This window comes from Podarcis melisellensis (genome assembly GCF_964234715.1).
Source record: "Podarcis melisellensis genome assembly, chromosome: 14".
NCBI classification, from domain to species: Eukaryota; Metazoa; Chordata; class Lepidosauria; order Squamata; family Lacertidae; genus Podarcis; species Podarcis melisellensis.
Genome location: NC_138546.1, coordinates 48,938,373 through 48,958,580, shown reverse-complemented (window position 1 = coordinate 48,958,580; position 20,208 = coordinate 48,938,373). Strand labels below are relative to the sequence as shown.

Sequence of the window (20,208 nt, the reverse complement as noted above, 5' to 3'; positions counted from 1 at the left end):
GCAGATCATTCCAGAGGGACTTTATTACCTGGTCCCTAAAGGATGGAAGTAGAGATGCTTTTCTCTAGGGGGAGCCGAAGCAGCTTGAAAAACAGGCATGTGCTCTCTCTCTCCCCCCCCCCCCCCCGCCCAACCCTCTTGGCAAAAATGCCAAAGCTGCTCAGGCTGCCCCCCCCCCCTTCTGAAACATATTGTTTCGAGCGGGGATTGTTTTGCCAATAAGCATTAGATCTCTGCTTCTTTAAAATTCAGAACTGGTAGCACAGGCTGCCAGCCCATAATCATAGCTTGCTTTTTAACAATCGGCTAAACTTAGTTGTCAAATCCGTGTGCAGGAATCTTTTCCAGCAAGGCTGCAGCTTAATTTTTTTTTTTATCTAGCCAGAAGGAAGCTCATTAGAATAGTAGCAAGCTAAGCTAAAATTTGTTACGCTATCAAGAAGTTCAACTCGTGCTAGGGAAGAAGAAGGGGGCGGGAGCAGCCTTTTGCTCATAATCAGGGAGCAAAACATTCAAAGCAGTAAAAATGAGGGTAACCAGCAAAGGGCCACATCAGCAGAGCAGAAGTGGAACAACTGGGCCACCATGGGGAGACGAGGGCAGGAATGATAAGAAGCAGAAGGTTCCAGTGACTCTCAAATTCACTCTCAATGTAGGGAAGTAGGAAAATGTATTATTTCAAAAGGCATTCTGAATATATTCAGAGCTGCTTGCATATTCTGCATTTTTGCAGGAGCATTGAGAAAGAGAAAGAGCTAGAAAGCCAACTCATGCCTGCTGCTGGCAACATTCTAGTCCTTTGCGGGCTTTCAGGGAAATTTCTCGCCCCTCCACACAATGGGCTGAAGCTGAGGGGTTGGACACAGAAGTGTCTTTCTTTCACAGGAGTGACTCTCACACAAGTAGGATTTAAAAGAGAAGGGTAAAACAAGAAGTGGGTTTTGCACAGAGAGGAAAGGGCAGGGAGAAGGTGTGGGGCCAAGCCAGTGGCGTAGCGTGGGGGGTGCAGGGGGGCCGGCTGCACCGGGCGCAACATCTGGGGTTAGGGTTAGGGGGCGCAAATCCACGGGTTGGCGCAAATCCACGGGTTAGGGGGTGCAAATTACTTGCCTTGCCCCGGGTGCTGACAACCCACGCTACGCCACTGGGCCAAGCAAAGAGTTCACAAAACTCTTAAGCATGGGTAGGCAAACTAAAGCCCGGGGGCAGAATCCGACCCAATCGCCTTCTAAATCCGGCCCGTGGATGGTCCCAGAATCAGCATGTTTCTACATGAGTAGAATGTGTGCTTTTATTTAAAATGCATCTCTGGGTTATTTGTGGGGCATAGGAATTCGTTCAATTTTTATTTTTTTTTCCAAAATAAGGTCAGGCCCCCGACAAGGTCTGAGGGACAGTAGACCGGCCCCCTGCTGAAAAAAGTTTGCGGACCCCTGCTCTTAAGGCACAGAATGACCATTTCTCCCCACTGCCACTGAACAATTGCAGTCGCTCAAGGACAGCCCTCCAGAGTCTGTACACAGCTCCTGGAAGTTTTGTGCTTCGGTTTGATCCTGATGGCTGATGAATCCTCAAAGGGTAGAAAAAGCAGCTGAAAAATCAACTCTATAGCTCAGGGCTATGAAACAGCAGAAGCACCAGCCACCAAAACCCAAAGTTTTGTCTGGGCTAGTTGGGGTGGGAGCTTGCATTATTAGTCTCCATTGATTTAGCAGTGGAAATGGTTGTTCTGGACTGGCTCATATATAAGGTAGTTTGTGGTGCTTAGTGGTACACTTGCCGCAGCAGAGCCAAACACCTCCATCTGCGCCCCAGTTGCATTAAAACATGTCTCTCTCGTATCAGTCTCTACAGTCACAGCAGGCGTTGTAACTCTCCAAAGGTTTGACTTCACCAGCAAAGGCACTTCCAAAACAGACGGATGCCAACCATTTAGTGTGGTTGTTTCGTTTTTATAAATTGTATGAAATGCCAATGCTTTCTATTAATTTTTCTCTTTCCTCTGCACAACCACAAGCATCACATAACTGCAAAAGTCATTCTGCACTTGTTTAAAATCCATCTTTTAGTGTGACAGTACTTACACTTTGGAACTCCTTGCCTGTTGACATTAGGCAGGTGCCTTCATTGTACTGTTTTCGGCATCTGCTAAAAACAATTTTGATCAGACAAGCCTACACAGACATGTAGAATGTTGTTGTATACTTTAATTTGTATTTAGTATTTTGCTGATTTTAATAACTTTTTAAATAGTTAATTTTAACTGTTTTAACTGATATTTCTATTATCTTCTTTCTAAGCCACTGGGGGGGGGGGTTGTTCACAGTCAGGAGGTTTATAAATTTTATGAAAAAATAAATTTATTTTATGAAATAAGTATTTAAGTATATGTCTTAAAATGTAAGTTGCTTGGATACCTTTGTGGTAACAAGCGACTAATAAAAGTAATAATAATAAGTACATCTCTGCTGCTTCTGTAGCTACAACATTTGGTTCATAAGGGCGGAGACAAAACACAATTGGTAGAGGACAAGTCTCTCAGCTCCTCATTTTTCCAAATCTTCAGTTCAGTTCTCCATATCAATTTGTGATACACACACACACAAAATATCCTCATGAAAATTCATCAGTCCTTTAGTCTGAATATCTCCAAAATTGTATCATTCTCTCAGACACACACACAGACACACACCAATTTTGCCCAATATGCAAAGCAGTTTTTCCTAATATAATGCATTTTTGTATGTTATTTCCCCTAAAACAATGCATTTTTGCATACTTTACTGGGCTGGAGAACTGCACTCCAGAGAGAGACCTGCAAAATCTGAAGAAGGGAGGATTTCTAAGGACGTCTGTGTTTCACTTCTCCATATTGTTTTGGAAAATGTGGATTTGGCAGATTTGCCTTGAAGTACAAACAGAGTCAAACTTCTCCCATATTCCTACAACATGGGCATAGCCAGGGTTTTTGTTAGGGGGTCAGAACTTTTGCTGGGGAGGCAGAACTGACCCGACTGGTCAGTTAGTTAAGTATTTCTATTGTTTTACTTGATGGGGGGCAGCTGCCGCCCCCCTTGGCTACACCCATGCCCTACGACAAAGACACATAAAGTATTGGGGGGGGGTATCTCCCTTGCTGTCTCAAAGGCCAACCACTAGAGCTCAAAAAGCTCTTAAACTGTGGTGGTGGTGCACACACTTACTTCAGAGTAAGTCCACTGAACTCAGTGGGACTTCAATTCTGAACACAGATGCATGGAAGTCAGGCTGACTCTTTGCTAGGAAGAGAGAAGCACATGTTCTCCTCTCTGGAGATGATTTATCATTACCCGTGAATTGCCAAAGGGAGAACTGAAGTCTCCATAAGCGGAAAGTCTCTAAATCATGGGGTGCATCATTCTTAAAATATACCAGGACTGCCTGGCTCCAGGCAACACTGCAGAGTCCAAAAGTAAGAAAAGTGCCCATGTGAGAAGAACGGGGGGGGGGGTTGTCAGCTGGACATCAATTAGTGGAAGGGGGTGGGTATTTTGGACTATGCTTAAAACTGCAGGTGGGTGGGAGCCTACAGGTGTGAGCTGTAGACACAGGGGGATGTGGGCAAGGGAGTGCGCTGAGCACCTCCAATGGCCACTAGAAGCCCACCAAGATGCTTTCAGTTACCGTATTTCATCGTACAATGGCCAGGCATTTTCACACAAGGACTAAGACGTTTTTCTTACTAAATCGAACACAGATTCTCCAGGATTCCCTCTCCCATGATGTATCAACTGCCAGGAGGTGCAACCAACACACATACACACAACCAGCCCAGCACTGTGAAAACAGACACCTTCTTGCTTTGAACATTCATGCATCATGCAAACTTATCAGCAATCCAGAGCGACATTAGCATCAAGAACAGCTGGCACATATTCCAGGCATCAAAAAGAAGCCGTGTCAGCACCAGGAAGACCTTGCTGGGAATAGCGTTCCCTTCTGGCCACTCGCTGAGCCTCTCTCTAAGCAGACACCCCAGGAAAGGCCTCGACTAGGAATGGCACAGGTTATGGAAGAAATAGGTGTGTAACAGCAGCCCTTGTGAGTAGCAGGCAGTAGTATGAGAGCTCTGGATTCTCTAGGTATGACCTAAATGTTGCTGGGCACCTTCCCTATCAATGAGGCAGTAATCTTGGCTTGTTCAGCTTCTAGCCACTGGTTTGGGCTGTGTGGGAACACTCCAGATCTGGATTTGGGTGCAGCCACGGCAACAAGTCCACTTTACCTAAGAGATCACTCTACCCCATACATGGATGCCTGACCTCTTTGATCCGGTGGGACTGGCATTCTTACAGATGCCACATAATATCCGTTCCACACCTTGGAACTCCCTGCTTATTTATGTCAGACAGGCACCTTCAGTGCTAAGAACACTTTTGTTTAGGCAAGCCTATCCAGATGCTTCGAAAGCTGTTGCAAGCTTGAATCTATTTTTAGTCTATTTTCTTTTAAGTTTTAAAGATTTAAATGACTCTTGTTTATTCTTCTTATTGGTAATTTTATTGTTTTATCTTTATTGTAAACCATTTAGAGGTGTGTGGAGGGGTTGGGTTTTTTTTTACAATCAAGTGGTGTGTATGTAAATTTTATGAAATCAGTCAGGGAAAATGGCTGAAACTCCACATACACAAGAAAGCTAAATAGCCAAAGCAGGGGATCTTCTTGTGAGGCTGCTCCATCTCCTGATTTGAAATAACATCATTACCTAATTATAATAGTCTAAATAGAAATAACATGAATTCTTCTTTCTGAAGCCTTGAGTTTTTGTGCAGAGCTGACAACCCAGTTCAGTATTCTAAAGACAACACCCAGACCAAAGGGGACTTCATGCAAAGGAGCATGAAGTCTTACATCAGTAATATTACAACTGCCTGTCTTTTCTTCACAACAGTTCAGGTAGCACAATGGGGTCAGCCAGCCGTCTTAACAGAAGCCATGGCAGCCTGAAATTTGCAGGAGATATCTACACAATAGATCAGGGATGGGGGATCAATTACCCTCCAGATATTGCTGGACTCCAGTTCCCATCAGGCCTAGCCAGCATGGCCAATGGTCAAGGATGGTTGGAGATGTAGTCCAAAAGCATCTGAAGGGCCACAGGTTCCCCATCCCCATATGGACCTAAAAGAGTAGTTATTATGTTTCCCTCCCAAGGAATTCTGGGAACTGTAGTTCTATAGGAAGGAGAGCGAAGCAGAAGTCTCAGCTCTCAACCAAGTGTAAATTCCTTGGATTCTTAGTGAGGAAGCTGTTTCAGCTAAAGTGGTATAAAATTGACACAAGTTTGTCATGTAGAGATAAGCCAGTAATCTTGAAGGATGAAATGTAGTTCCTCAAGCAACCAGGCATCATGGTTCCATTGTTCAACATGCCACAGGGTCAATATAGTGACAAAGGTACACACATGTTAATAATCATAGCCAGAAATAAGCTCAAAAGAAACAGACCTCTACCAAGTTTCAAGCAGCTGAACCTTCAGCACCCATGAACATCTTTCCCAATTTACAGGGTGGCAGAGACACCTGAAACAGCTCTCAGTCATATTAGTCTGTTGCAACAGCTTAAGAGTCCTGTGGCATCTTAAAGACTAACAGATTTATTGTGGCAGCAGCTTTCTTGGACTACAGCCCAGCTCCTGATGGAGTGGGATACAGTCCATGAAGGCGTATGGTGCAATCAATCTGTTAGCCTTTAAGGTGGCACAGGACGCTTTTACTGTTTTGAAAGCAGCTCAGAGAAGCTGAAAGCAATTCACATTTACACAGCTGGCCAACAGGGTAAGACAAGTCAGTAAGCTTTCAGCCTTGGCTGGGCTCAAGGTTCCACATTCGCCCACCCGCAGACTGAACCACAAACACTCCCGTAGCACTCTGCACACCTGCATTAGGCGAAGGAACATCAAACAGGGCAGGGAGGCCCCAGATGGTCTGTGCATTAGGCATGCACATCTGCAAAGGACAACTGCATGCTCAGACTTCTCTGTGCAAAGGCTTTCCATGTGTTCCAGAAAAACCCTCATTGTGCAGGGTTCCAGAATGCACGGGTCATCTAAGCACAGAGACTAGACTGTGCAGAGATGTCCACATCTAACATGGCAGCAGTGCCACACAATCTTGGGACAGAACAGAGGCACCATCCCATAACTCGAATGCCACTCCTTGACATGACACAAGCATGGAGCAGGGGGTTGGGGGCTCTGCAAACCCCTGCAGTGTGCAAAAACTCATTTAAAGATTTTAATCCTTATAAAAGGATTGGGCGAAGGCATGGAAGAGGTTATGGGTGGCTCCTAGCCACAATGGCTATGCTCTGTCTGCCTCCCTGTTTGGAGGCAGTAAATGCTTCTGAATACCAGTTGCTGGAAACCACAGGAGGGAGGGAGGGAGGCAGAGCTCTTGTGCTCTGGTCCTACTTGCTGGTTTTCCACGGCACCTGGCTGGCCACTGTGGGAAGAGGATATTGCATGACATGGGCCCCCTATGGCCTGATCCTGCAAGCACATCTCACCTTCCTATCTTAGATTTCTTTCTCAACCCCATCTTCCAGTGTCTCTTTTGTGCAGAAACAGCACAATCCTAGCAGTAAACTGGCATCCTTGAAAGCTGTAATGCAACTGAGTCCGACAATGGAGGTCATCTCGATCCAAGTGCTGCTTTGCCACCTCCAGCCAGCTTTTGCATTCAGCTTGCTCTCACACTGCTGCTGGCTTCCTTTCCACAGCACCTTTTCACGCTGCTATAATGCCAGCCCTGGTGTCGCTTCTTGGAGCACATCAATTCCTTAAAACTTGCCACCGTCCTAGTGGGTTGCTTTAGAACTCTATCAAAAATTATTAGATCAAATTACAAAATGAAAGACACCGCAGCGGGTTGCTGCCACTACAGCACTAATGCATTTCTGCCATTCAGCAAGACTTTTACTGTTGCTCCTCAAAAGCCAACAGCCACAAGCTGCTTAAGCGATCTTGGCAGCAGCAGCAACAGCGAAAGAGGCTGGGGCAGGGCAGGGCAGAGAAAGCCAGGGGAGGGCAGGATACAAATTTCCCAGTTGTATCAAAAGGAAAACCAAAACATCCTGTGGATGCATGATGCCTTTGATACCGCCATGTGTGTGACTTGGTGTACACTGTGTTTATGCACAATTTAACCCATACAAACTAGTTCTTTCACATTATTGTTCCCACCTTACCTTACATGTGCCCACTCAACTGCTTTGACTGGCAGAACTAGCACTGTTACAGGTGCCACATAATACTCAAAAGACTTACTGAAATCAATATTAGTAGTAGCAGCAGCAGCAGTAGTAGTAGTAAAGGATATGAACATTTGTATATATATGTGCACTTGTATACTCAATGACCTGGAGTATGAAAAGTGGATTGAGAATATATGGGTAAAAAATGCAGGAGAGGGAAACAACAGTGACCTTGCTGTAGGTCTCTGCTATAGACTGCCAAGCCAGACTAAAGACTTGAAAGATGCCTTCCTAAAGATGATTTCCAAACATAGTAGTCATGGGAAACTTCAATTTCCCTGATATCTGTTGAAACTCAAATTCTGCCAAGAATGTAAGGTCCAACAAATTCCCCCATTGCCTTGCTGACAACTTCATTTCCCAGAAGGCAGAAGAAGCAACAGGGAGGAACTGATCAAATAAGTCGAAGAACTCAGAAACTTGGGAGGAAGTGAACGTACAAAGGCAAGGGACAGCTGAGTGTAGTTGGACGCGCACTCTGGACTTTAAGAAGGCCAGTTTCAAAAAGCTTAAGGAGCTACTGGGTGTGATCCCGTGGTCAGAAATATTCAATGAGAAGGGAGTCCAAGAAGGATGGGAGTTCCTAAAAGGAGAAATATTGAAGGCCCAAATGCAGACAAAACCAACAAGAAAGAAAAGTGGGAAACATCTAAGGAAACCGGTGTAGCTGCATAAGGAGCTTACAGATTTGCTGAGATTAAGAAGGGCATGTATAAGAAATGGAGGAAAGGAGAAATCACAAAGGAGGAGTATATATAAGTAGCCAACAGTTGCAGGGGGGAAGGCAGGCTGGCTAAAGCTCAGAATGAGCTCAGGCTTGCAAGAGAGGGTAAAAATAATAATAAAGGTTTCTTCGGCTATGTCCAAAGTGAGAGGAAGAACAAGCAAGTGGTAGGTTCTCTGCATGGGGAACACGGAGAAATGCTATTAGGTGACAGAGAAAAGGCGGAACTACTCAACACCTACTTTGCCTGTGTCTTCACCCCAAAGGAAAGCAATGCCCAACCTGGTGACAACAGAATAAATGGTGTAAGGAGGGAGCTGCAGCCCAAGATAGGAAAAGAGGAGACTGAGAGGAGATATGGTAGCCATCTTCAAATATCTCAAGGGCTGTCACATGGAAAAGGGAACAGGCTTATTTTTCCCTTCTCTGGAGGGCAGGACTCAAGGCAATGGCTTCAAGTTATAAGAAAGGAGATTCTGACTAAACATACAAAAAAAACTTTCTGACAGTAAGAGCTCTTGGTTATGGTCTCCCTCAGGAGGTTTTTAAGCAGAGGTCAGATGGCCATCTGTCATGGATGCTTTAGCTGAGATTCCTGCATTGTAGGGGGTGGACTAGATGACTCTTGGGGTCCCTTCCAACTCTACAATTCTACAATTTTATTATTTATTATTTATATGTTGCCCATCTAACTGGGTTACTCCAGGCAGTATGGGCAGCTTCCTACAAATAAAAACACAGTAAGACAACAAACACTGAAAACTTCCCTATACAGGGCTGCTTTCTGATGTCTTCTGAAAGTCAAATACTGGGTAGTTGTTTATTTCCTTTATATCTGATGGGAGGGCGTTCCAAAGGACAGACACGACTACTTAGAAAGCCCTCTACCTGTTTCCCTCTAACCTCACTTCTTGCAGTGAAGGAACAGCCAGAAGGCCCTTGGAGTTGGATCTTAGTGTCCAGACTGAATGATTGATGTGTAGATGTTCCTTCAGGTATGCAGGGCCAAAGCCATTTAGGGCTTTCAAGGTCAGCACCAACACTTTGAATTGTGCTTGGAAACATACTGGGAGACAATGTAGGTCTTTTAAGACCGGTGTTATATGGTCCCAGCAGCCACTCCCAGTCACCAGTCTGGCAGCCACATTCTAGATTAGTTGTGGTTTCTAAGTCACCTTCAAAGGTAGCCCCACATAGAGCGCATTGCAGTAGTCCAAGCAAGAGATAGCATTCTTCTGATACACCAAGGTTGTAACACTATCAAAAAAAGAAATGAGATTTGTCTGGCATGACTTGATTTGAGAAACCCCTACTGGGTCTTAGTAATCAAAGTATTTTCCTAAGTGCTCACAGGCCAACCATTTAAGTATCTATTCTAGGACCTTTCTTGGTATCAACGTCAAGTTGACCAGTGAAGACAGAGGCCAAGCAGGTGTTGAGTAGTTCTACCCTCTCTTAGTCATCCAATAGCACTTCTCCATCTTGTATGTGCTTGTTCTTGCTCTTGTTTCAAACATAGCCAAAGAAACATTTATTATTATTTTAAACCTCTCTTGCATGCCTGAACTCATTCTGAGCTTTGGCCCACCTGACCTTTTCCTTGATCAGATTCATGAGACTCTTAGCAAACACATTCCTGTGAACTGCTGTGAGGTGCAACCTATCTGTTGCCAGAGGTCCTTCCTCACGGAAGCCAAGACCATGGTCCAAGCTACACCTTTCCTGATGATGCCAGCTGCACAGCCAGTGGCTTGCTTCCAGTATTTTCCTCTTCCTGGGTGACAATATTCAACCAGAAGGCATGATGAAATAAACACCTATTCCCCAAGGCCCTTTAGCTTCCTGCCCAGAGTCTCATAGTATGTCAAAGGCTGTGTCTGGCAGTATCATTTGTACCCACATGAATCAGAAGGAAGGGAGTTGTGGTCAGTGGCTTTGTAAGACTTGGCAACTTCTCCATCACATTGTGAATATTTGCACATGGAAGATAGCACATCTCCTGGGACACCCTGTTAACTCAACACACTGCTGCCTCTGTCCCCCTCAGTCCCCTACGCCACCACATGCCTCTTCCTCCTCTGAGGAGTGGCAGGAATTGTCCTGTCCACTATACCTTCCACAGACACCTCAGTGTAATATGAAGTCTGCAACTGCTGTCCTTGATAATCTAGCCCAGAATTGGTGTCTGAAGTGAGTGCATGAGATCTATTTTACAGCTCCAGTGACACAGCATGGCATCTGAAAGCCCTGCTTCTGTGTGCCATGTTCCTCCAGAGGTTCACCTCCTGGAATGGGCAATCTTCCTCCTCCTTAGGGGTACCCCACCTGCGTCACTGTTCCAGGACAGTCCACTTTGCTCTATTGAGAATTTCTTCATCTTGCCCAGTAGCTCGAAATGTGGATAGGTAAAGGTAAAGGTACCCCTGCCCGTACGGGCCAGTCTTGACAGACTCTGGGGTTGTGCGCCCATCTCACTTAAGAGGCCAGGGGCCAGCGCTGTCCGGAGACACTTCCGGGTCACGTGGCCAGCGTGACAAAGCTGCATCTGGCGAGCCAGAGCCGCACACGGAAACGCCGTTTACCTTCCCGCTGGTAAGCGGTCCCTATTTATCTACTTGCACCCGGAGGTGCTTTCGAACTGCTAGGTTGGCAGGCGCTGGGACCGAGCAGCGGGAGCGCACCCCGCCGCAGGGATTCGAACCGCCGACCTTTCGATCGGCAAGTCCTAGGCGCTGAGGCTTTAATTTGCTGTACCTTCTCTTCCAGCAAGATAACCAGCTTGCACTTACTGCAGGTATAGTTTTGCACATTCTTGGGCAGGAAGACAAACATGGCACAGGTGTTGCAGGTCACTGCAGCAGCTCCCTCACCATCTATGTCTCTTGGTCCTATGTACACCATGAGATAGCACTTTGGACCTCCCCATCCACAATGCCATCGCAAATGCCCGTTTACAAGTGCTGGTCAGAAGCATCCAGAGAAATCAAGTACCCTTCATCTGGGATACATGCACTTTTACACTGCTGGTTTCAACTTCTGTCCAAAATATATTATTATTATTATTATTATTATTATTATTATTATTATTATTAAAAATTATATAATGTTACTGTTGTGAGCTAGACTAGGCTCCCCTTGGGGAGGAAGGGCATGTTATAAATTTGGAATGATTGATTGATTGAAAAATAAATAAATATTCCAAATTCATGAAGTTTAGCATGAATGTAACCCTATGTGTAGCTTCCTAGAGCTAAGCTCCATTGAATTCAGTGTTGCTTACTTATCCAACTCCATAGGTTCAACCTGTAAAATACATTGAGTCAAATGCTGAAATGCAGACTTTAACTTTGGATTAGAAAATCTTGTGAAGAAGTGTTACTGGTTAAACTGCTCACCTGAAGTAGAAACTCCATCAAAGAAAAGCAGCATCTAGCCCCTCTGCTTGGTTATTTTTCTCATTATGAGAAAACTATGCTAACCCTGTCACAAACTTGTAAGCTTCCTCATCACTACATTCAATTGCTGGAGCAAGGAGACTTCATCAATGATTCCAGGACTCTGGCAGATGACATCACTCCCACTTTGAATAAATCCCAAGTCAGGTTCCCCTTCCATTACACCCCTAAGGATATCAAATGGCAGGCAGCTGCAGCGTTCATCCACAAAGCCTTTGCTCAGAGAGTCAATGAGCTTCCAGCTCTGCTGCAGATGTTATGCTAGAAGGAAATGCCAGTTCCACTTTTCCAACCATTTTACACACTGGAAGCAGATATTATTTTCTGCCAACTCCATTATTACATCATCATCATCATAACAGCCATTGCAAACATCTCCCTTCTCCTGAGCATAGAAGCCAGAACTCCTGCAAAAGCAGAGGCACTTCTGCTTCGCTCAGTGTTGCCATCCACAAAGGAGGCCCATTGCACCCCCCCCCTCAGCTAAGGCTTTCCATGGTGGATACTCTCCCGCCCCTGAACTCAGCCGGTCCCCTTAACTTACGTATCCCCCCCCCCTGTTACTTCCATTCAGATTGTTACATAAGGGCAGTGTTTGCGTGCTGAGACACACACAGAGCCTGTGTACATTTTCACTTTCCCTCCTGATTTAATCCTCTCCACAATTGGTTTGGGGGTGGGCGGGGGACAACGAGGATAGAGAAAGAGAGCAAAGCAGCATCACTGCACATTTGGGTCAGCAGGTTAGCAGTTTCAAAAGCCTAAACCGTTTAAGATCACCGTGATAAGGATGGAGCACAAGGCGCCATCGCCATCAACTGTCGAGGTCGCCTTCTACTCCTTCTCCCAGGCCTTTTTTTATTTCTATGGCAATAATAACAGGCACACACACTCAAACTCTGGTTACATAATTTCCCACAGACTTGCATGGCTCAGGCTGGGAAGGAAACAGAGATGTGCAGAGAGAGAGAGAGAGAGAGAGAGAGAGAGAGAGAGAGAGAGAGAGAGAGAGAGAGAGGAGTGCTGGAGTATTCTCTGCACACTGTAGATTTCACTCTCTCACTCCCCGCTCTCTTCTTTAAGGGGGAGGAAAATTCCAGGGTAAACAATAAGGTGGGATTAAGCAGAGAAAGTTAAGGAGGGATGGAGCCAGCAAAAAAAGAAAGAAGAAAAGGGAGGTTGTATAACAGCAAAAGTCCTGCCGCTTCGTAAACATTCCCCCCCCCCAAAAAAATCTGGCTCTCCTCAGACACATTTTCGCCAGTGTTTCTGATTAACGTTGTTATGTAACCAGCTTTTACATTCCTTTTGGTGGAAGCCACCATCCCAAGGCCCCATGCAAATGCCAAAAAATGCCTCTCTCTATATACATATTGCAAATATAATTATACACATTTCTTCCACTCCCTAGAGTTGCATTAAAAAAATCTCGGGAAATTGCCCCCCCACACACACACACACTCGCACGCACGCACGCACTCCTGATTTCAAGGGGTGTCTATCATCTTTTATTCCGCCGCCCCCCCGCCCGCTGTACGGGGATCGCCAGCCAAGGAGGAAGCTGCTCGGAATGGAAGGCGTGGCCTAAATTGGGAGGAACAAACAACAACAACAAATAATATTGGAGCGCACATGATCAGCCATATTTTGAGCAGCGTCGAGAGAGGGGCACTAGCCGGCCTTTGCAAGCCCCCTTCCCTCTCCAAGCCCAGTGCTGCGCCGACAGCCCCCCCCCCCGCCTCCAAAATAATACCCCCCACTGACAGAAGACAGTCTTCGAGCCATGGGCTTGCTAAATCCAACTTGTAGCTTGGCACAGCAAGGCGAGCATGGCTACGTTCTCACAACCGGGTGAATCGGTTCCGCATCTCTCCTCTCGAGCAACCATGCCTACTTTATTTACAGAGGAGAGTTCATCCTTCATCATCACCTTCCTCGTTTTACAAAGAAAACAGATCACGCGAATCCACGTTTCTGGAAGTCCTCTGGGCTTTAAGCGTTGGCACGCCAAGCAGAAAAGGGGGGCGCTCGCCTCCCTGCTCTAAAAAAAGCCAGGTAGACCCGCGTTGCTAAACACGCGCGCGCGCGCCCGCGCATCCATCAGCAACCGCGAGGTCTTTTTTGTTTCCCCGACGGTGAAGCCGCCGCCGTCCGCCCGGCGATGAACTTCGCGTGACCTGCACGTGTCAAGAGGACCTGACCTGCGCTCGCCTCCAGACCGTGAGAAAAGCGCGCAACGCGGGACGTTCAAAAAGGAGAGGCGAGCAGAGGACTCCTGCCAGTCAGATCCAGGAAGGAGAGGTCAACGGCCTCCACCTGCCAGCAACAACTCCAAAGGAAACAACTGCACCACCCCAGGGTGCAAACACGGAGCTGCTCGAGCTCGTCTGAACGCTTCCATCAACACGCTTCAGGAAGAAACCACGCAAGAAGCCAGCCCCGCCCCTCCAAAACTCTGTCCACCATTTAATAATGGAACAAAACAGACACCTATATTTAAAAAGGAGTGGGGGGGAGAGGGAGAAGCACCTGCCAATCCAAAGTGTTTGATTCCTTGACTTGGGGCTGAAACCCTCTTTGCCTTGTGGGAGATAAATCCCACACCCCAAAGCCCAGACCCAAAATGGCATTTGGGGACTTTTATTTTCCGGCGGGGCGATGTTTTTGCGGCTCTGGCCAGTCCCGCGTCCTCGCCTCTACACGTGCACGTCGGCAAAGACGAGCCCGGCCCTTCGCCTCCCGCGCCTCGCCCGGGACACGTGAGAGAAAGGCAAGCGCACCTTTTCAGGCAGGCCAGTTCCGAAAACGAAAACATTCCAACCAGGGGGAACGTGTGAACGGGCCTTCGGAGTCTCCTCCCACCAAAAGGCCGGGCTTGTCATGGAAGCAAAGGCTTGTGGTTTCTTTTTCTTTCTTTCTTTTTTTAAAAAAATCCATTAAAAGTTTTCAAGGTAGCATGTCGAACCAGATATACATATACATATATATATGTGCAGACATATACATACTGTACACATACCCCTATACAAACACGCACGCACACACATATATATATACACATACTTATATACATATCTGGAGACTGAAAGGAGACGCAATCGTGGGTCGACCCCGGCCCTGGCCGCGGGGATCCCGGCGGAGGGGCTTCTCTCTCCCCCCTCCCCTCCCCTCCCCTTCCCCGCTTTCCTACCTCCTCCTCCGCCGCCGCCGCTGCTGCTGCTGCCCGAGTAGCTCTGCCTGCGGTTGGGAGCCGGCGGCGGCGGCGCCTCTCCTTTCCGGGCCAGCTCCGCGCCGGCCGAGGGATCCCGGGCTGCAGCGCCGGCCGTGGTCGCGGCGGCGGCTTCGGAGCCCGGCTCGGCGGCGGCGGCGGGCTCGGCGGCTGCCGGCGCGGACTCCATGTTTCTGGCTGGGCGATCGCGCCGCCTCGCCTTGGCGCTGCTGCTGCTGCTGCTGCCGCCGCCGCCTCTGCCCCCTCCCGGCCCGGCTTCGGAGACGGCGAGCGCGCCAGGGGGGGCGGCCGCGGCGGCTGGGCCAGGGTGGCTCCCTGGGCCGGCAGGACGGGGCGGGGGAGACGGAGAGGGGGCAGAAGAAGGAGGCTGCAAACGGGAATGATGCTGGGGGGGGGGGGGAGGCAGAGCGGAGCGAGGCTGAGCCAGATGGGAGACGAGCTTGCTTGGCTGTGACCACAAGCAGCGCTAGCGAGAGCTTTAACGGGGACCCTGCGCTCGCTCGCTCTTCCCACCCCCTCTACTCCCGTGTAGACGCGCGCAGCCCCTGCCTAGGCGAGGCTCGAACCCGCTGGGCTGCCGGGCTCCCTTCGCCTCCCAGCGCCCCCCCCCCCCGCCACAAGAGATCCTGGGCTTCTGGATTGGATGGGCTTTTGTCGCGCATCTGGGCTCCTCTGGCCCCTTCTGGTTTGGTCTTTGCTTTCGAGGAAATGGGCCCTTTGAGCGAAAACGTTTTAAGGACTGGGGGGGGGGGGGAGGTTCCTCAGATCCAGCCAGGTCATTGGTCCCCGTGCAGCTCCCAGGACTAGCTTGCCTGCTCCAACTGCCCAGTCCACCACCACCACCTCCCCACCACCTGCCCTCTGCTTTTTTTTAGTCTTGGGGGTGTCAGGGAGTGAACCTCCAAAACTCAAGGAGTCTACACTTCAGCCAGCCCAAAGTACTCCTGGTGCAGCAAGGGATGCAGCCTGGCCTGAGTGTGTGTGTGGCATTAGGGGAGTCCCAAGGGCCTGATAGAGAGATATGGAGGGCCGTATTGACCCCTCTCCCTGAGGGGTCCCTGAGGTTGTGGATCCCAACCACCGATTCAGTTTAACATCACAATTCCTCCAGCGGCCAACCAGATACCTCTGGAAAGTCCTCAGACTTCCTTTCCCCCCAAGTTGCCGAATTACATAGAATTCAAATTGCGATGTTGTGCAATAATAATATTTAAAAATAAAACTTTTTTGACAGTGGAATTAACTGCCTTGGATGGGCACTCCTTCAGCAAAGCTTTGTAACCAGGTTGCCCAAGGACTGCTTCTGGTCAGTGGGGGCGGGATGTGCAGTCCAAGGGAGTCTGGAAGACCACAGGAGCCCTAGCCCTGGGGTGTAGCAGGGGATCCCAAACTGTGAACCTCATTCAGGTGGCCCATGGCACATCCACATGAAATACTGATTTTTGATTGCATTTTCATTGGTTCTTTTGGTGCATAGAATTGTAAAGTTGGAAGGGAGCCCAAAGGTCATCTAGGCCAACCCCTCACTCCCCACTGCAATACAGGAATTACAGCTAATACATCCTGGGTAGATGGCCATCCAACCTCCATTAAAAAACCTCCAATGAAGGAGTGTCCACCCAACTTTTGTTTTCTGGTGCAGTACAGTGTTGCAGCTTGAATTCTATGGAATTGAACAGTGAGTGGGGAGCTTCTTTGTGCACTTTCCAGAGGTATCTGGTTGGCCAGTGTGGGTAATGAATCAGGGGTTGGGAACCACAGTCTCAGAGGCAGGGATGAATGTCGCCCTCCAGTCCTTTCTATCAGGCCCTTGGATCTCCCCTAATGCCACACATGCCAAGCTCACCCCTCGCTGCCTTTGCTCCACATCTTCCTGGAGTAGCTGAAATCTAAGTCTTTCACCTAAAATTATTCCCCTTTCCTGCCTGGATGGGGTGATGTGGGGCTGCAGAAGCCTCTGGTGGTTGCCTGGCTGGAGTATAGTATGAAGATAAGAGACACATCTATTTGCCTCTCCCTCCCACCCCACCAAGAGTAGTGCGCAGTGGTATTTTTCTAGAAAAAGGGATGCTGGAACTCACCATGAACACCTCCCTTGTTTATTTTATTTATTTATTGAATTTATATACTACCCTGTACTCGGAGGTCTCAAGGTGGTTCTCTTATCGTGACAACGGCACCCACCTAAGAGGTGCCAGAACTGAGTTCTGCTGAGTTCCAGCTAGAAAAACGCCCTGGTAGTGTGGCCTACACCTGGAAGGTTAGCCACAAGGGAATGTGCCCTAGAGCTAAGGAAGTTTCCCCAGGCCTGATGGACCTTTCATCTGATTCACTTCTCCTGCTATGTCAGAAGAGCCTGTTGGATCAGTCCAGCATGCTGTTCTCAAAGGGGCCCATGAAGATGCCTCTAGCCTAGGAAACCTCTAAAGAGGACCTGTGCAGCTCATATTCAGAAGCATCATTAGCTGATGACTAGTAGTCATTGACAGCTTTCTCCCCCTTGAATTTGGTGGTGGCCATAAGATTTGTGACCGTCACTGCCTCCTGAGAAACCAAGTCTCGTAGTTAAACTCTGCGCTGCATGAAGAAGTCCTTTCTTTTATCGGCCCTGAATCTTCCAACGTTCCACTTCATTGAATGTCCAGTTCTCATGAGAGAGGGAGAAAAGCTTTTCTATATCTGCTTTCTCTATGCCATGCATGTCACCTCTCACTCACCTTTCCTGTAAGCTAAAAAAATCCTAAGCGCTCCATCTCCCTTGATCATTGTGAATGTTCTTCTCTGAACCTTTTCTGACTCCACGGTATCCTTTTGCTCTAGTGCACCAAGTCCTCAAGCAAGTTCCAAGCTCTTCTTCTGTTCTAGTGCTGGACTGCAACTCCCATCAGCCCAAGTCAGTGATGGCTGGGAATGATGGGAGTTGTAGTTCAGTATCATCTGTAAGGCCACAAGTTCTGGTGTAAAGTGGAATCTGATGCATGTTTAATCAGAAGTAAGGCCCACTTAGTTCAGTGGGGCTTATTCCCAGTTAAGTGCAGAAAGAATAACAGATGTCAGCCACTGAAAACTGCCTTGGCACTTTCCTAGGTCTTGGGCCTCTGCATGGCAGTCAGAAATCCAGCTAGTTCAGCTTTTGCCTTCATTGCGCCAGGCTGCTAGACAGATGTTAAAGGCACAGGATCCCTGCCTAGGATATTTTTTAAAGTGGTTATTAAATGAGTGTATTTGAGATTTATATCATCCCTCCTCCAAAAACTAAAATAAACACAGAGACATAAAGACTCTGTAAAAGAGGAGTGATCAAAGTAGCTGCAAAGCCTTCAACATTTCAAAGGAAAAAAGTAAGAAAATTGGGAATGCAAGATCATTTAATTCTACTCCTCCCAAACAGGTAAATAAATAAATAAATAAAGCCTCCAATGAAAACTTCATTTCTAGATCACGGTGGTGTTTTTTGTTTGTTTATTTGTTTCTGGTTTTAAGGAATATTTCAACCTTAATTTAACATACCTGGAAGAACAGTAGCAACTGCACAACTGTATTTTGAGTCTCTCAACTGCCACAGGCTCTTGTTACATCCTGAATTATGCAAGTCAAAATAACACTTTTCTCCCTTTCCCAAAGTCTTCATTACTCTGATTCAAAGAACGCAGACAGAGTTCCCTTCAGAATAAGTAAACTTGTCACTGGGAGCAGTAGGTGGTGGGTGGGGTGCCCCCCTTCCTCCCTCCTGTCTCCCAAAACTCAGTTTGATGCCTGTGTTTTGTTGCTTTTTAAAACAAAAACAAAACTTCTTCCCAATATAGCCACGCAATATTGATGAGCTGAGGCTCCAATGAGGCGTTTGGAGCTCCTGTGCCATTTTTAACAGCAGTGTAACAGGCAGAACATGAACAGGTAAGCTTTCCCCAGGACTGTATCTCTGTGAAGGGAACAGCTGCACAAGTTGAATTTCTGCCTGTTGGGGAGCCTCTCCGACACTTGCACAGACAGCTTCTGCTCCTGTAGATCTGGGTCAGGAGAACCTGTGGCTCTCATCATCCCTGACAATTGGCCATGCTGGCTGGGGAGTGGAAGTCTGCAACTCACAGGCTTCCCAGCCCTGATCTATGTGATGTCTTTGTACACCACTTAGAGATGATTGTAATTAAGCTGCACATAATTTTTCAAAATAAATAAAATAAACATTGGTACCCTTCTGACTTATTCTGGGAACATACATACCTGAGTCTTGAACACAAGATTCCCCAACCTGGAGTTCTCCAGATGTTTTGGACTATAATTCCCATCAGCCATGGCTATGCTGACTGGGGCTGATGGAAGCTGTAGTGCAAAACGTGTGGACTCTACCGGGGGGGAGAGGGCCGGACTAACCTCGGGTTAAGAGCGTAATTTGTTCCAGAAGTCTGTTTTTAACCTGAAACAGTTCTTAACTGAGGCATGCTTTTGCTAATGGGGCCTCCTGCTGCCGCTGCGATTTCCGTTCTTAACCTGGAGCAACCACCTCTTTTTTAGCAGAGTTTGTAACCCAAAGCGTCTGTAACCCAAAGCGTCTGTAACCCGAGGTACCACTGTATATATTCTGGCAGATGCATCAGTGGACTTGACCCTGCGTAATCAGGCTTCATGTATCTGATAATCTGGGCTCCATTCCTGCCAAGGCTACACCACAATTAATCTGTATTTGGTGTCATGAGACTCTGTTTTTTATTTGCTTTAACACACTAACATAGCCACACAGATACAGTACACCAGAAAACTGACTCTATGTATAGCAGAGTGCTTGCTTGCTTGCTTGCTTGCTTGCTTGCTTGCTTGCTTGCTTGCTTGTTATTTAACAAAATGTATATACCGTATTTTTCGCTCTATAATACGTGCCCGACCATAAGACGCACCTAGTTTTAGAGGAAGAGAACAAGAAAAAAAATATTCTCTCCCTCTCTGCGCAGTGCCTCTCCAGCAAAGCGGGAGGAGAAATGGAAGGGGCTCCGTTTCTCCTCCTGCTTCGCTGAAGGGGCGCTGCGTAGAGAGGGAAAGCTGCGCAGCACCTCTCCAGCAAAGCAAAGTCAGAACAGCAAGAGGGATCACCTCACAGCGAAAGCAGCAATCCCTCTTGCTCTCCTGGCTTCAGCGAAAGCAACGCAAAGCCTCCTGAGTGCAGTGATAGCTGCGCAGCCTGCATTCGCTCCATAAGACGCACACACATTTCCCCTTACTTTTTAGGAGGGAAAAAGTGTGTCTTATAGAGTGAAAAATACAACACCTCTTGACTGTAAAAATAAATAATCACCTCTGGGCAGTTTACAGTAATATAAAATAAAACATTAAATATTGTCAATAAAGACAATCAAAAACAGATGTTAATCAGATTCAAAGGATTAAAATTGACGCGGGGGGCACTAAAACACAGCAACTTCTCCATGTCTGCATAGGCTTGCCTAAATAACAAAGTTTTAAGCAGGCACCCAAAAGCACAGCAATGGTGCCTGCCTGATGCAAATAGGCAG

At 47.4% G+C, this 20,208-nt stretch overlaps 1 protein-coding gene across 2 annotated transcripts in view; it reads right to left on the bottom strand.

Annotated features, from left to right (window-relative positions):
* RORA (RAR related orphan receptor A) overlaps positions 1-14,870 on the bottom strand; it is a gene marked incomplete at its 5' end in the record, with an annotated part of 352,476 nt that extends 337,606 nt beyond the window's left edge. Inside the window, one exon of one of the 2 annotated variants that reach the window (XM_081887706.1) lies at positions 14,663-14,870. In XM_081887706.1, coding sequence (XP_081743832.1) covers positions 14,663-14,870 — 208 coding nt within the window. Of the gene's footprint in view, positions 1-14,535; positions 14,593-14,662 lie in introns of those variants that run through there. The other variant, XM_081887708.1, reaches the window with a different exon arrangement.
* Positions 14,871-20,208: the final 5,338 nt, after the last annotated feature.